Here is a 14,993-nt window from a genome sequence, read left to right as displayed (position 1 = left end):
TTATTATACAAAACTTAAGCACCAAGAAAATCGCCAATTGGTTATTTTGGTCGCCAGATCAAATAAAAAATCGCAAATTGCGACATTGGCGTTGCCCAGCGCGACCCCTGAGCTATATATATGTTGCAGTTTGTGAAGGGTTTGTTTATAAAATAAGGATATATATAAGTTATATTTTAAACGTACTTAAAAGTAGAAATGTCTCGCGTCAACTCGACGCTTCTTTCGGCGGTCGAAAACGACTGGCTGAAGTTGAGTGAGAACCCTGGGATATCTTTTGTGGTCCTACTGATCAAATGATTGATAAATTGTTGTTATTTTAAATGATTATTAACGATGCACATATCAGGGATGCCATGTTAATAACAACAGAATGTATTTCACACCTGGTTGACCAGGTAATTACCAAGCTTGGGGTCATAGCGTAAGGCCTGGGGAAATTATGTAACTTTCGATTGACAGTTCTTAACAACCTTTTTATTTCAGGTGACAAAAATGTATATGAAATACTTTTTGAATGGATTTTTTTTATATACACTTTTCAAATTTTAAAAGACGAAAACAATCTAAAACATTTTTGTCATTTATGAAATCGTTTCGTAAATGGCGAAAAAGACAAGCACAAGCTAAATCACTGTATCAACATATAGCCATACATGTATGTTGCAGCTTTACAATGGTATCAAGAAAGTTGTCATAACACTAGGGGTTTTGGATTAAACTGAAAAAAAATGTCCTCCTACCCCACCAAAAATCTCTTAAATTGATATTCATTTTTGTATTTTTCAATGCCAAAACCCCTAGAGTATTTAAGCATCAGTAAAAAATTACTTATTTTGTAATTTCTGTTCAGTATTGTCACAACTGATACATGTATTTCTGCAGTTCTTATGACTTGTGGCGATTTTGTAGTCAGAATTTATTAAAAAATCCAAAAAATAGGATTTTTGATTTTCCAGTAAAAAGTCACATAAATTAATCTCTACAAGTCATTGCTCAACTAAAATGTCTCAAATTTGACATCATTTGATAGATAATTTAATTTTCTACATAAATAAACCACAAAAATAATTTTCCAAAAATGTTAAAAATGTAAACCCAAAAAGAAAATCTAACGTATGAATTGATCAGATATGTTGGGTACATCATAATCTTAATTACATTTATGAATGCCCAGAATATGAGTTTTAGAGAGTCAGTATGCCACAAATGAGAATTTTATTTGATATTCAGGGTTCTCATGGCAGTAATTCATGTTACAATGAATAGAAAAAAACTAAGGAAGAATGAAATAAATGAAATAAATATCATATTCTTAAAAAATGGGTTTTGTTAGAATATGATATTCATTTCATTTAGTGCACCCTTCCTTAACTTTTTTCTAGTCATTGTTATATCTTGAATCTTGAATGCTTCCGTGTCAATGAAAACTGAGTCGTAAAATTTCCCTCCATTGTTAAATTTTCATACGTGGAGAACTGCGAGACCAGTTTTCTAGGGGTAGGGTAATATTTTTACATTTTTTTTTTAGATTTGTGTTTCAGTTTCATGTCAAGACTCAAGTCAATTCTAAATGATTTATCCCAGTTTCATTTGATCTGTTCCAATGCTGATCCATCTGTAAATATTGTTCTTTAGACAAATGGGCTAAATTATGTACACGTAATAAAGTTAGTTATTAATATTTGACAATAGGTGTTCGTATTCTTTTCACTGATCATAAATAAATGCAGTTTTCTGTCAGTCATATGTAATCAAACTAATTACAAAATTTATGAAAGAATGTTTTGAAATCAGAATAAATACATAAATTTATTAAACTGTATACCACTGTTGTACCTTGATCAAATTATTGTTCATATTAATTTGTCATATTAGTTTTATTTGCACTTTGTTTTGTATTGCATTATGCCATAACCATTTTATGTAAATGTGTTTGTGCTAATAAATATTGTCTATATTACAATACATACGATTTTGATAATTGATACTTACTTGTAGCAAAGCTTCTTGGCCAAGTCCTGAAGATAAAAATAGCTCAGATGCTTTCATGCCACTAATTTTTCCAGTACCATCAACATCGCATAACTGGAACAACTCTCCATAACTTCTTTGTTCCTGTTGACTCAACTTTAGTCCTTCCATTGTAGATCTCGCATATACTATGAAGCTTTTAGGCTTTACTGTTGTTAATCTACATAAACGACGAACAACGACCTAAAACAACAACTTTTTGGTCAGGAAGTTTCAACGACTGCCCACCATGATGAAAATTTATTACGCGTTTGATATCCAACTCAAAAAAATAAACAAATTACTACCAAATTTATCTATATTTAGCTGAATTATCAATATCTGTTTTCAATTTAATATTTCAATGTCTACACGAAAAGAAACATATTTTAAAATTTGATTTAGTTCATAAAAATATGCATGTTGTGCATCATTTTACTGCTCATTTTATTTGACTATTTTCTTCTTGAAACTGGTTATTTTATACAAAAGGAGGTAATTTGTTTCCTTCAAAAATATCTCAGATTTGTTTTTAGATAGATGAACGTATTAATCAGATTCATTGTGGTTGGACATAAAATACTGGACCGCGGAAATTGATCAAAAATTTGGCGCCATTAGTGCGCATGTGTCCTACTTTCTGAAGACGAAAACGGAACAATGACAGAGAAAGACGGTGGTAAATAATAAACCACATTTGCTTTTAAAACTAATTTGAGTTGCATATCAATTTTGTTGACGAATGTGCTTTAATTGTTGATCTACAGTTGACACCAAGTAGTTAACTCTTAATTTTGTATAGTATTTCCCGGTCCCATGCTATGGTCCGTCAACAACAGCCCGTCTTTCCCAAGCTCCAACCGACGGCAGGCGTTCGTTTCCTCTCTATCTAACCGCTACGAATATGCCTTTGGATCTCTTTGTATTCATTTCTTATGTCGTTTAACAGGTTAATTCTGAGACTGAATGCGGACCTGTCGATATTATTTTCAAATCTGCCGGACTGAAAAATAATCTGTCCACCTGGTCCATGCTCCCAGTTTTTAGTGGAGTTTGAGTTGCTCATTGCTTTTGTTGCTTAGTTTGTATGACTTTAGTTACTTCATGTTCATTGTTGTGTATGTCTCTCTATGTCTGGTCTTTATCCCCGGATTACATCGTTTTGATTACCACTATAACCTTCGTTCCCTTGATTATTCTTTCTAATGTATGTTTAACAGGGGTCAAGATTAACTTTTTGAGGCCAGTACCCACATGGGCTACTGAACTATAAAATCAATTAGCTCAGAAAAAAAGTTGGTAGCTCAGACTATTTTGGACAAAATGTTGGTACGTAAAAATACTTGTTTGAGGGTATGAACTATTTTTTCATTGTTGAAGACCCTCATGCAACATCAAGAAGCAGATCAGGAATAAAAGCCCTGCTCCTTGATAATTTTTATTTTATTCACTGTATCGTGTAATTTGTTGTCACACACACTCATTCACTCCATAGCCTCCCTTTTTATATGCATTATGGAAAACCCTGAAATGCAGTTAAAGTTAAAATTTTGCTTTGGATAATGAATTAAAATTATACAACCAATTCATATAATTTCAAAACTTTAATACATGAAACAGTAGACTGTTTGAAAGTTTTAGAGATTAATTGTGTTTAGATGCTGAACAAATTAATCTCTAGAATATTCAAACAGTCTTGCAAAAACAGAATCCTCCACCAATCACTGTCACATTCTGACACATTTTACGAAATTTCGGATGTAGAAATTAATAAGCATTTCTAAAGAAGAAACCAACATCGGTTACGATTGATTTCGGTATTATTAGAAGTGGTTACTGATAAAATTTAACTAGGGATGCTATGTTTCCAATCAAATGGTAACCAGTTAAAACTCAGACCGCAACTGTTGTGTACAATATTTTTTTTTTTTTGCAATTCGCCAGCTGGGCTACTAAAATAGAAAAAATGGTCGCCCATGCACATTTCTAGTCACCATTGGTGAGTGGGTGACCATTAATCTTTTCACCTGGTGTAATGCTGCTTTTTGTTGTCTTTCAGTGTTAATATACATTGTATATGACAGTGCTTTCATTAAGATAAGGTACCTGGTACTTTAACTCGGCTATGGTAGTGTCTGTTACTGGCAGAATGAAATAAAAGCAAAATAAATCCTGAAAAATTTAATAGAGATCTAAGATCGTTCTGTCAGTAGGCTATGTCTCCAAAGTCGCGATCTTTAGTGTTTATTATTGTTTATATTGGTGTCTTTGTCGAGGTCTGAGTCGGAATCTAATCATTAAAGCGTTTAAACCTACAACGATTTAATATAGTGTCCATTAGTAGAAAATGTGGTGAATTAACAATGTCAAGGCAATCGCTGATTATTTTGTGCTGAAGAAAAGCTAAATACAGGTGAAGATTCTATGTAAACATGTAAAAAAAAATGCTGTTTGTATTTGGAATTGCCCCATACTCGTCATTTTCCCATTATTTGTTGTGATTTGTGCAGATGAGAGCAAGTCAACGTGTGAAACAAACTTTAACAGAATATGATTTAAGGGATGACCATTCAATTCGGTGGGGAGGGGGACTTGTGGTAAAAATATTCTGGCAACCCTAAGTTTGAAAATCACAAGAATGTAAAAAAATAGATAATAATAGAAAATAAATACATTGTAATGTTTAACAAATTCTGTCCATCTAAAAGTCAACTAGACTAAAACTGCCAGCCTTGTTCTTTTTCAGAAGCGAAGAATTTCTTATCAGACTATGATTTTTAGGCCAGCATTTCACAATAAGACATGTGCAATTGCTCTACATGTCACAGTAATGATTTATCAATAAACAACAACAATATTTTATTATGAAATACACTACAGCTAAAGAATTTTTTGATGATGCCACTCGCCCATGGTGGACAGACGTTCAGGTGCCCGCCATGTCAGGTGGACAGTATAGTGTCCACGCTCATGGTATCTGGTGGATGAGTGATAACTTGTTGATTGGATTTAATCTATGATTGGCAATTTTATTACATTGTTCAAACGGTTGACAAATAAACGACAATGTGTCGATCATTACCCTGACCGTGAGAATCAATTTTCTTTCATGTACAATTGGCTGCAAGCCAAAATTGTGACACTACCATGTGTTTACTTAGGAATTAATATCTTATTAGGTTTTTATATGGATTAAATACTTGTTTTTTTGTTTTGTTTTTTTCTATTTCTTATGGCCCACATCATACTAAAGTCTATCATTATTTAGTATCATCGAAATGTAAGTCTGGGAAACCAAAGTTGATATAATTTTTAAAGAAATTCATAAGGCCTTAATTTTATCATTTCCAGTTTCTACATGTATCATGTAATAATATTGTACACCTGACCTGTCACAAGATTGTTACAAATTGTAAAATATGATGTTCAAGAAAATCGAGTATTTACGAACTCCTTATTTTACTGATAACCCATTTAATGTAGTTGTATTTTCTTAGTGAAAGAATGGATTTTAAGCAAACATGTGCAACTTTAACTTATGGTCTATAAATAACCAATTTAGGTATCGTGTCATTTCAACAAAATTTGAAAGCGGGAAGCTTAATATCGTTATATATGATCCAGAATTGTTGAACCGTGTAGTTCACGAGTTTTCACATGACAACGGAATTAACCGTGTATTATCCCAGCACACGTTCGCCAAATATAGTGATGGGTGAAAATTTCCCCTCTTAAGTTGAATATGCAGTTGAATATGCAGTTAGTTCTTTTAGATTTAGCACACCATAGACAATTGAACGACTTATTTCTTCGTTTTTTTTTCTTCACTTAGTTCAACAATTTTAACTACCATTAGTTCCGATATTATGTAATAACAGTAGCATACAAATTGGAAATTAAAATGTTCAAGAAAATCGAGTACTTGCGAACTACTCATTTTACTGACGGGTTTCTTAGGGAATAATTCTAAAAAAAAAAGAACAAAGTATTTTAAACCAATAACTATAAAAATGCTTTGAGTGTGTCAATTTCTTATGCAAATTTGATAAACGTCTTTGTAATATCGTCGACCAATCAATGTGTTTCACGTTTTATCAAAAGGTGTGTCCTTGTGTTTTGAGCATCATATGAGGTAAATTGACATTTCGTTGACACGGCAACAATTATCGATCGACGAACAACGTGCCTTATTTGCATAGATAGTAGGAAGAGTATAGAGTATAAATACTTGGAAGTATTTAAAATTTGACACCGTCATTCAAAAAACATGTAATTTTAAGAGACATATAGAAATATAAAATTATGTTTTCTTAAATTTTTCATAACCAGTGACGTTAAATCATAATTTTTCATCTTACGAGTCAAACTTTTTAATTATAATTAATTTACTTGTAATTCCAGAAAATCTTCGCATATCAAGTTGTTAATCAAAATGCGCTTTGAAAATGGATTTCTTTTGAAGTGTTTTATTTTGAAATCTCGTAATTTTTTAGAATCTTCTGAAACATTATTACTTTCATTTTTGAAATATCCATTGTTAGTTTATGAATATACAAATAGGTGAATGACACAAGGGCAATTATATTTTTATTTCAATAATTAAATGTTCTTGTAAAATCATGCTCAATACAAGTATTTTTTTCTTTTCACTAAACGTAATAATATAATAAAGTAGATGTGATTTTCATATCATAGCCACCTAGAAATAAAATTAATCAATGTGTTTACAAGGTAAACTTAATTAGTCAAATCAGTATTATCCATGTAATGTCACTGCTTAATACCCGAGCGTGTCACACTCAGCCAATATACAGGAAATGGACAGTTAACAGCTAATTAACGAGAAGGAATTGTTTGGTAATATTTAGATTAAAGAATAAAAAGAAACCTAATTTAATGTATAATTACAGAAGTGTATTAGAGACATCCAAAGTTTTATTTTTAAATCAAAAGTTCGACATTTAAAATCCCTTATAAAATATAATATAGTGTTTGAATCCCCCAGATATAATCTGATAAAAAAAAAAATTAAGTTCTGCTAGTATGAATTTTACGACTATCTATAAATAGAATAAATTAAACTCACTGGTATCTTTATTTACACTGGTGTGCCGACTTAGTAGGCCTTTTTCTGAAAATCTCCAATATATTTCAATACTAAAATGGGACAAAAATGAGTTGGAAAATTTCATATTTTTGCCTTATTTTGTCTTTCACTTGTAGTTGTTGAAATGGATTCATATTAAATTAATCATAGTTGAGAGTATTATTCGAATTTTAGCATATTTAAAATTCGTAACACCAGCCCACAATCATTTCAATTTTATTTTCGAATGTCATGAAGGTTGCACTCATCGTATCTCTTGTTTATCTTTTTTTATGGTTGTTGACACACAAAAAAAAACAAGTCATTACTCCTCAATCTTAGTACACATGTGCATGAAGGTCTAATGTTTAAATCACCCACATGAATACGTCTTCTAAGGTACATGTAAGTGTCATTTGCTAATATGCGCCAGTTAACTGTCCAGTTTCAGTTCACGATACTTTAAACCACACCCTCAATATTCCTATAATTTATTACCTGTCAATCAACGTTACTGCATCTTTACTTAAAACCACCCCCTTGACATTTTATTAAATTGAATACCTGTCAATCAAAGGTCTGAGATAGAACACCTACATCTTTAGCCACCTTGAGAAATTCATAGCAAAATAATGGAGTGCTGTGAAAGGGGATGCAGTTGTAAATAGTTTCATATTTCAAAGGGACTGCACATCCAATCTTAGCTGATTTTCTCTAAGAATTTTAAATATTAGAAGCAAAAGGAGGGTGCACTTTTTCCATCACATGGCAGTTAAAGTATTTTTCTCAGAATTCATCTTACAAGATTAGTTGTAGTTTCCAAATTCATATAAGTTATGTTGAACTATTCAGTATTTCTGAATATATTCTAATCCAACAAGTAAAACTTGATTAACTTTAAATCAAAATTTCTACTGTAACACAATTTATTTCTTGATAAGTGATAGCGCTGCACTGTATTAAAACCTGCCGCTACCGTTAATTGATGAACTGTCAATTAAAGAGATCAATGACACCTATCAAAGGTTACCACGATTTCCTGTATTTATTCAATTTGTTGGCAAATGCTCACGCTTCTCTGCTGTAATCCCGCCCACAGGTAATTGATGACTGTCAATTATAAAGAAGCTCTATTGACACCTGTGAAATATTGTTACCGATAGTTCATACAATTATATACGCTTCTTATAATACAACAGGACCATAATATTTATTATGTAAGAATGAGTTTTAACTCCGATTCCTGTTAAAACGAAACAAGATTTAAAAGTGACCACCAGAATGCGTGGGCATCGTGGACAGAGACCAACCACGTGTCCACCGTGGGCTGTTGGGAACGTGTCCAAGGTGGACACAAATTGTCCACCATTGCCCATGCCCACCGTGGGAAAAGGGAATCGTCAAAATAGTCGTTAGCCATAGTGTAATTTAATTAGCACTAGGAACCACCACATGTTACTGAATTTCATTTAATTAATGTTAAGTTTTTTCAAATGCATTTATTTGCATTTGATAGAGTTCTAATTTTGTAACAAGTAAATAAAAGCCTAAGAACAAAGTATGGTGTCTGGAGTGGAAGTGATGATTTAGAATTTTTCAGTTTTCCTCTTGTTTTCATAGCATACCACTGGTGTACACATCGTTTTATCAACTGCTCTGAATCATGAACTGGTGGACCATTTACTGCAACTTGGAGTAATGATGAAAGCATTGTGTTCTTCAGTCTGTTCCTCATCCTAGTTTTTACTCTTTTCACAGCACAGGCACCTCTTTCTGGCCAAGCATTACTAACTGGTAATGACAAAATAACTACTGCAATTTTTTCCAGTTTTGGAAAGATGTAGCCTTGCTGTGATTTCAGCTGAATAATTCTTTGAAGAGTATATTTAGTTGGTGTGCCTTTTTGTTTGTCTCTCTGTATTTCTTCCTTGATTTTCATTAAGTGATATTTAAAGCTAGCCCACTCTAATTTACTTCATCTCTTGATTCTTCATCATTATAGAAGTGGTTTGCTAAAGTTTGCAACTTATCATCACCATATCTTTTGAAAAGTGGATTAGTCTTTTCTGGCATCATGGCAGGGTCTAATACTGAAAATGCTGATAGAATTGGGGTTGAGTCTAAATCTTTCATGAATATTTGCCTTAAAGCCTGTGTGTATTTGTTCATAAGATCCTTCATCTGTTATAGTTGGTGCTGTGTTGGATTAAGTTCTAAAATTTTATATTTTCCATCAACTCCTAACTCTTCAAATTTGTTACCAATTTCTCCTTCTAGTGCAGCATCTAGGTCATGAATTGTTTTTTCAATACAAGGCTAAATACATGCAAAATTGATAGTACTCTTTTGGAAAGTCTTGCTCAATTTAGCCAATATTGGCAAAACCTCTGTCAAAATGTAAATACCAGCCATGAAATGAACATTCCTCATCATCTTCAGAAATCCAATTGCAGTGCAGTCTTTGTCCAAATTTCTCAAGCAGTGGAAAATTGCTACCTTATTGTTATAGAAACCCTTTACACCTTCATCAAATGACAGCCACCTTGTCAGGCAGGCTTTTTTTTAACTTGGTGTACAATGGCTACTCTTGATGACTTCGGTAGGTGATATTCATGTTTGGCTAACACAATCTGCACCTTGGCTAAGGTGGCTGATTGTTTGGGTGAATCATCAAAAAATTTCCATAAATATCTCAAGATATCAGCAATGTCTTTGATGAATTTGACATCAGCATTTGAATCTGTGCAGGCCAAGGCTAATCTATGACGTACATTGGACAGAGATGACATTTGGGTGCTCAGCTTTGAGTCTTGCTGTCAGACCATTATTTTTTCCTGTCGTCGTGCTGGCTCCATCTGTTACTATTCCTGATTAAAACTTATTATTTAAATCCTTAAAGGCTTCCTTCAAAACCTTATGAAGAGTTTCACTGTTAGCTGTTACTGAATTCTCTAAAACATTGGATATTGAAAGAAATTTTATAACAGGTTTAGCTGAGCTAACTGTATACTGTAAAAAGGTTACCATTTGGCACTAGACTGAAATATCAGGAACCTCATCAACTAATGAACTGTATGCCATTGATGAATTTGTGTCTGCTATAATGTTTCTATACAAAATGTCCCCAATAAGAAGAAAAATTTCTTGCAAGGAACCTAGTCCTTTATGGTTGAAATACTTTAGACCATGCACTCCTAGCTGCTGAGTTAAAGACAAGAGAGAAACTAGCTTACTACATGTATTAGGTATTTCCTCATTCATTATCCAGTATGCTGCCATAAAAGCCTTCATCTGTATTTCCTCTCCTACTCTCAATCTTTCCTCATGCTCTTTGTGAAAGACAGTGGTTATGCAGAACTCCTAACCTTAAATCTTCAGCATCAAAATGTCCTGTAATGTCTGACATAATGTCAGATTCTTGTCTGTTTATAGTAATGCTGGCCTTACTGCTATCTTTGTGGGTTGATATAGTTTTGTCTTCTGAGTCAAAAAGAAAAAAGAGCAACATGCATCGTTTTTGTAAACAAGCAGTAGTTCCCCAACTTGTGGCATGTGTGTGCATATCACACATATATAGCATTATATACAAATTAAATTTGAATTGCCGTTAATTTTTCCCCAAACATCGTGGACAGTGGAGATTGAACAGCACAGCAACTCAGCCCTATCACATTGAAATCCTCCCCCCCCCCCCCAAAGAAAAAAAAATGTGTATGTACATTACACAGTTCACCTGTCGGATCTGTCAATATACATATACGTAGTAAAGAATGCTGTTTGAGTTGTATGTAACAATGCTTTTCCATATCACATAAATGTACAAGATGTCTTGCTCAGCTTGAAGAAGAAGCTTACTGAGACACTAACATTGCTGTACACAGCACACATGGTAGCACTGCAGGGGAGCTAACTGGTGCAAACTATTTTTCTATTTTTGGACACTGTTAACTGCTACCACATTGGAAAGGATAACAGGTTTCTGTTAAATAAATCCAATTTACTATTATTTTATTAGTATATTTTTTTTTTTGAATATATGCTATATCATATCAGGATGCTTCATGTGTCCATAATTCAGCAGCCTTCTATAAATATCCTTGGCTTTAATAAACGGATGAAGAAATTTTATATGAATATAATATTGATATAACTTGAAATAACGAATAATTTGTTTGTTGGGGTTTAACATCCGAGCAGCTATATTTCAGCTATATTCAGATGATGAACATGAAATTGGTGATAAAATGAACATGAAATGATGATGAAATGAAAAAGGGATGGGACACAAGGACAATGGGGTCGACAAATTTTGATTGCCACTGGAAATAGGGAGAGATGGGTAGGGTCGGGCAATTTATCCTCCTGTGGCGGAGCCCTATGGTTCCTACTCCGGGAGAATACCACAGTAGGGTTCTTTAACGTGCAAGGAACGTGGCATCTTTTCCAACACGGTGCACCACTATGGTTAGTGGTCAGGTTTTCCGTATTATAGCCTGACAACCCGAGCATGTAACACGCCAGGGGTACCCCATTCAACCACCAGGGGCACACATTCCAGTTGCGCTGTGGGCAAAGCGCCTTAGCCCCCGGCTAGGGTTCGGAGCACTATTTAGTTGCCTTTTACAACAAGCTTAGCGCTGCTGCAGGCCTATTCTTTTAACACCCGGACCTGCACGGGGTACAAATAATTAAACTCTGTACAATATTTGATCCTGAGCTTATGTGGAAAGCTATGCATAACACTACTTCCAACCAACATATTGCTGTAAATATGAACCCCCCACCCGTATTTTCAGTATTCAAGTTCAAATTCAAATTCAGTTAGCCAAATCGCTGGGGTATTGTCATGGTTGCAGTGCATTACTAAGTTCTAATTATATTATGTTTCTCGAAGAATAAATTATGATATATAACTAATTGATGAAGATATTTATGAAGCAGTGCACAGTGTAAATGACATAAATTCAGTGGTGGATTTGATAATTTCTCATAAAATTTGGACAAAATTAACATATTATAGGCATTTCTAAGTACGTGAAACGGCATTAAATTTGTATTTTCTAAAGCAATAAATCACCTGTCACAATAATTAACTAATTACAATGTCCTAGGTGCACCCAATATGCAACAAATATGAATTATTGTTAACAATAACTATCTTTTAGAGTACTAATGTACATGTATTTTGAATATTACTATGTTTAGTTCCAACCAAGACTTCCACGCAAATTACAGGTTTATTGTGCATGATGTGGCTCTTGTGATATATATTTTATTCAGTTGACGCAAAAGATCCGGTTACAAGGAATGAATCATGACATCTCCGACTCTAAACTAAGTGTGTGTGATTTCAGATGTTTAAATAACTATCCTAGATTTATTTAATTCGGAGTAATGAAATTGATTACAATTTATCTATGTTTTGTTAAAAAAAAAAAATAGAATTCACACCAATATTTTAACTAATTACAATATTCTGGTACTCTACAGGCTATTTTTTTTATCCTGAACTTCATAATAAACTTTGTTTGTGTTTGCAAACTATCTTGAAACCCAGGGCAGATTTACAAAATGAGGACAAAATTATTTTACATCTTTTAATACTTCTAAAAACTTGTATTTTCACATGGCAACACGAAAAATATTTAAATACATGACGCAACTCGGTTACAACCGCATAAAAACTCTTCAACAATGTTTATTATATATAATTTTGTCGTTAAACATATTCCACTTTTTGTTTTAAAGATGGTGTAGTTGATGATTTCGAAATCGACCTTACAGCCAAACAATTTCAATCCCGGAAAAAAATCAAAACTCTTTTGTTTTTTATATGCAGAACATTCTCAAACAAATAATGTATGTATACAACCAAAATCTGTTTTAATTACATTTTAAGTTAAAAAAAAAAAAAGAGTTGCCCTTCCAAAGATGCGTGATTCAAAATAACCAAGTAGCTAGGGGGCTGCGGAAATAAACAGTGCTTCGGCAAATTGGCTTTTCCTGTACTATGTTAGTTCAAGCTACTGCTTCTCATTGATTTAAAAAAAAATTAAATGAAGTATTAACCATAAATTTGTTTAGTCACCGTTTATAGCATTATTAGTCAAATGGTCCAAATACTAGAAATTTACGCTTTTCACTAATATTAGTTGAAAAATCAGCCATCTAATATGTACCCTGATTTGTAATTAAAATTAAAAATGCTGTTTATAACTACAATCTTCCTAATAAAGAACAAAGAGTCAACTGACCAGTCAATCAAAGTCAAGATTAATTTTTTAACAAACAACTTAGCTACAACATTCACACACCGGTAAATTTTAGATATCTGAATATTACCTGAGGGCAAATCAGTTTCCTGTCATTTTAATTCACACTGCAATTAACAACCATTTATGTCTGCACATAGTTTTTAAATTGGTGAATTAGTCTCAACCGGCACTTGCCGTTTCTCAGCTGTTTGCCGCGACTCTGTTACCGCAACTCAACTGTTGATGGAATGCATGGAGAGCATTGAGAATGCAATTTTCCTCAACCGTGTTGAGGTGAGAAATTAAAATCCGCATTGCGCCCACTGTATACCTCTACCCCTTACCAAATTTATTACAGCAAAATTAATATATAATTGAGCAAAGCAAAGCTTCTTGCATTGCATTGTCCTTTTGATTTTGTCTTTTTTTAGCAGCACTGGAATAGAAACTTTCAGGCAGTGACACTCTGTTTGAATTTTCATTTTCTGTTTTTTTTCCTGATCCCACTTAATCCATAATGATTTCTTGTTCAAAATAACCAGTCTATTGATATAAGTTGATCAAGAGTATCAATATACATGTACATGTAAAAATGTTATTACTGACAAAACAAGACTGAAACTTAATTCAATATTGACACACATTGTAGCGGTAGGTATGAACTTGTTTCAAGCTTAAGAAATGTTTCGTTGAAATAGAGAATTAATTGTTCTGATATGAAACTTGAAGATCAAAAAAAACACTTGGGTTTCTACCGAATATCAACTGAGATAAATTTAACTTAATTCTAAGAACCAGCACAACGAATTGGCAAGTTTAGTAACAAAATGTGAACGATAAAACATGAATTTTCGTAAGCTGAAGTGAAGAATGTTCATTCTGTATCTTTACTTAAACGTTTGAAACAAAAAGCTAATTAAAATACTTGCTTGTAACCGATAATTTGATAGATTTCGAAATTTTTTTCAATTTATTTTCTTGAACGGGCGCCATTTTTGTTTGAATTGTTATCGGAAGAAAGATAACTCTGGTCAAAATACCGCTAAAAGACAGATTACAGTCCCGATCATGGGCGATGTCTGAAAATGAAAGGGCGACTGCGCTTTTGGTGTCGTCTGTACTCTTTACACATGTATATATTGTCGAAAAATAAACAAATAAAATCAATAGAAAGTGATTTTTTTTTCTTTGTATGTCGTTTAATACAACTCAATTTAAAAAATTGAAATAAATATAAGTAGAAAAAGATCACGGTTTAGAGACTTTTTTGTCAAAAGATCTACAGTGAAAAAAGGGTTAAAAGAACAGCTCACAGGATATTGATAATCCAATTTGCCAGAGTCTACTGAACCCATTGAAAAACCGGAAATGGATTGTGCATACCAGTCTAATAACTGAATGAGAAGTCGAACCAGCAAAGCACTATGAAAGCCATTTTTTATCGGCAGTCCTCAGACAAAACCATCAGACCTACCTGTTTTTTTAACAGACAATACCAACAAAATTCACAAACTCGGTCAATAGAAATTTAATCTGATTGACTCCTCCCACTGAAATTTATTTGTTAGGTGACTAATTAGTAAATTGATTAATTTCATAACCCTGGCAATCAATGTCTAAATTACCTTTCATTGGCTTCA

At 33.1% G+C, this 14,993-nt stretch overlaps 2 protein-coding genes across 7 annotated transcripts in view; one reads left to right on the top strand and one right to left on the bottom strand.

The window, feature by feature from the left end:
* LOC148613497 (ralBP1-associated Eps domain-containing protein 1-like) overlaps positions 1-2,273 on the bottom strand; it is a 54,957-nt gene extending 52,684 nt beyond the window's left edge. For all 5 annotated transcript variants that reach the window (XM_088586814.1, XM_088586818.1, XM_088586817.1 and 2 more), the window contains exon 1: positions 1,996-2,273. In XM_088586814.1, the coding sequence (XP_088442940.1) occupies positions 1,996-2,145 (150 nt within the window). In that variant the 5' untranslated portion in view covers positions 2,146-2,273. The remainder of the gene's footprint in view (positions 1-1,995) is intronic.
* Positions 2,274-2,593: 320 nt separating this feature from the next.
* LOC148613496 (histone-binding protein RBBP4) overlaps positions 2,594-14,993 on the top strand; it is a 51,397-nt gene continuing 38,997 nt past the window's right edge. For both annotated transcript variants that reach the window (XR_015923362.1, XM_088586803.1), the window contains exon 1: positions 2,594-2,692. Coding sequence is in view for 1 of the 2 variants with exons in the window: in XM_088586803.1 (XP_088442929.1) it covers positions 2,674-2,692 (19 nt within the window). In the remaining variant the exon portion in view is untranslated. The remainder of the gene's footprint in view (positions 2,693-14,993) is intronic.

The sequence above is a fragment of the Perna viridis genome, chromosome 6 (genome assembly GCF_037379345.1).
Source record: "Perna viridis isolate PV_CMFRI_1.1 ecotype Kerala chromosome 6, ASM3737934v1, whole genome shotgun sequence".
NCBI lineage: Eukaryota > Metazoa > Mollusca > Bivalvia > Mytilida > Mytilidae > Perna > Perna viridis.
The sequence above is the reverse complement of the archived record's forward strand: the minus strand, read 5'-3'. Positions and strand labels throughout refer to the sequence as shown.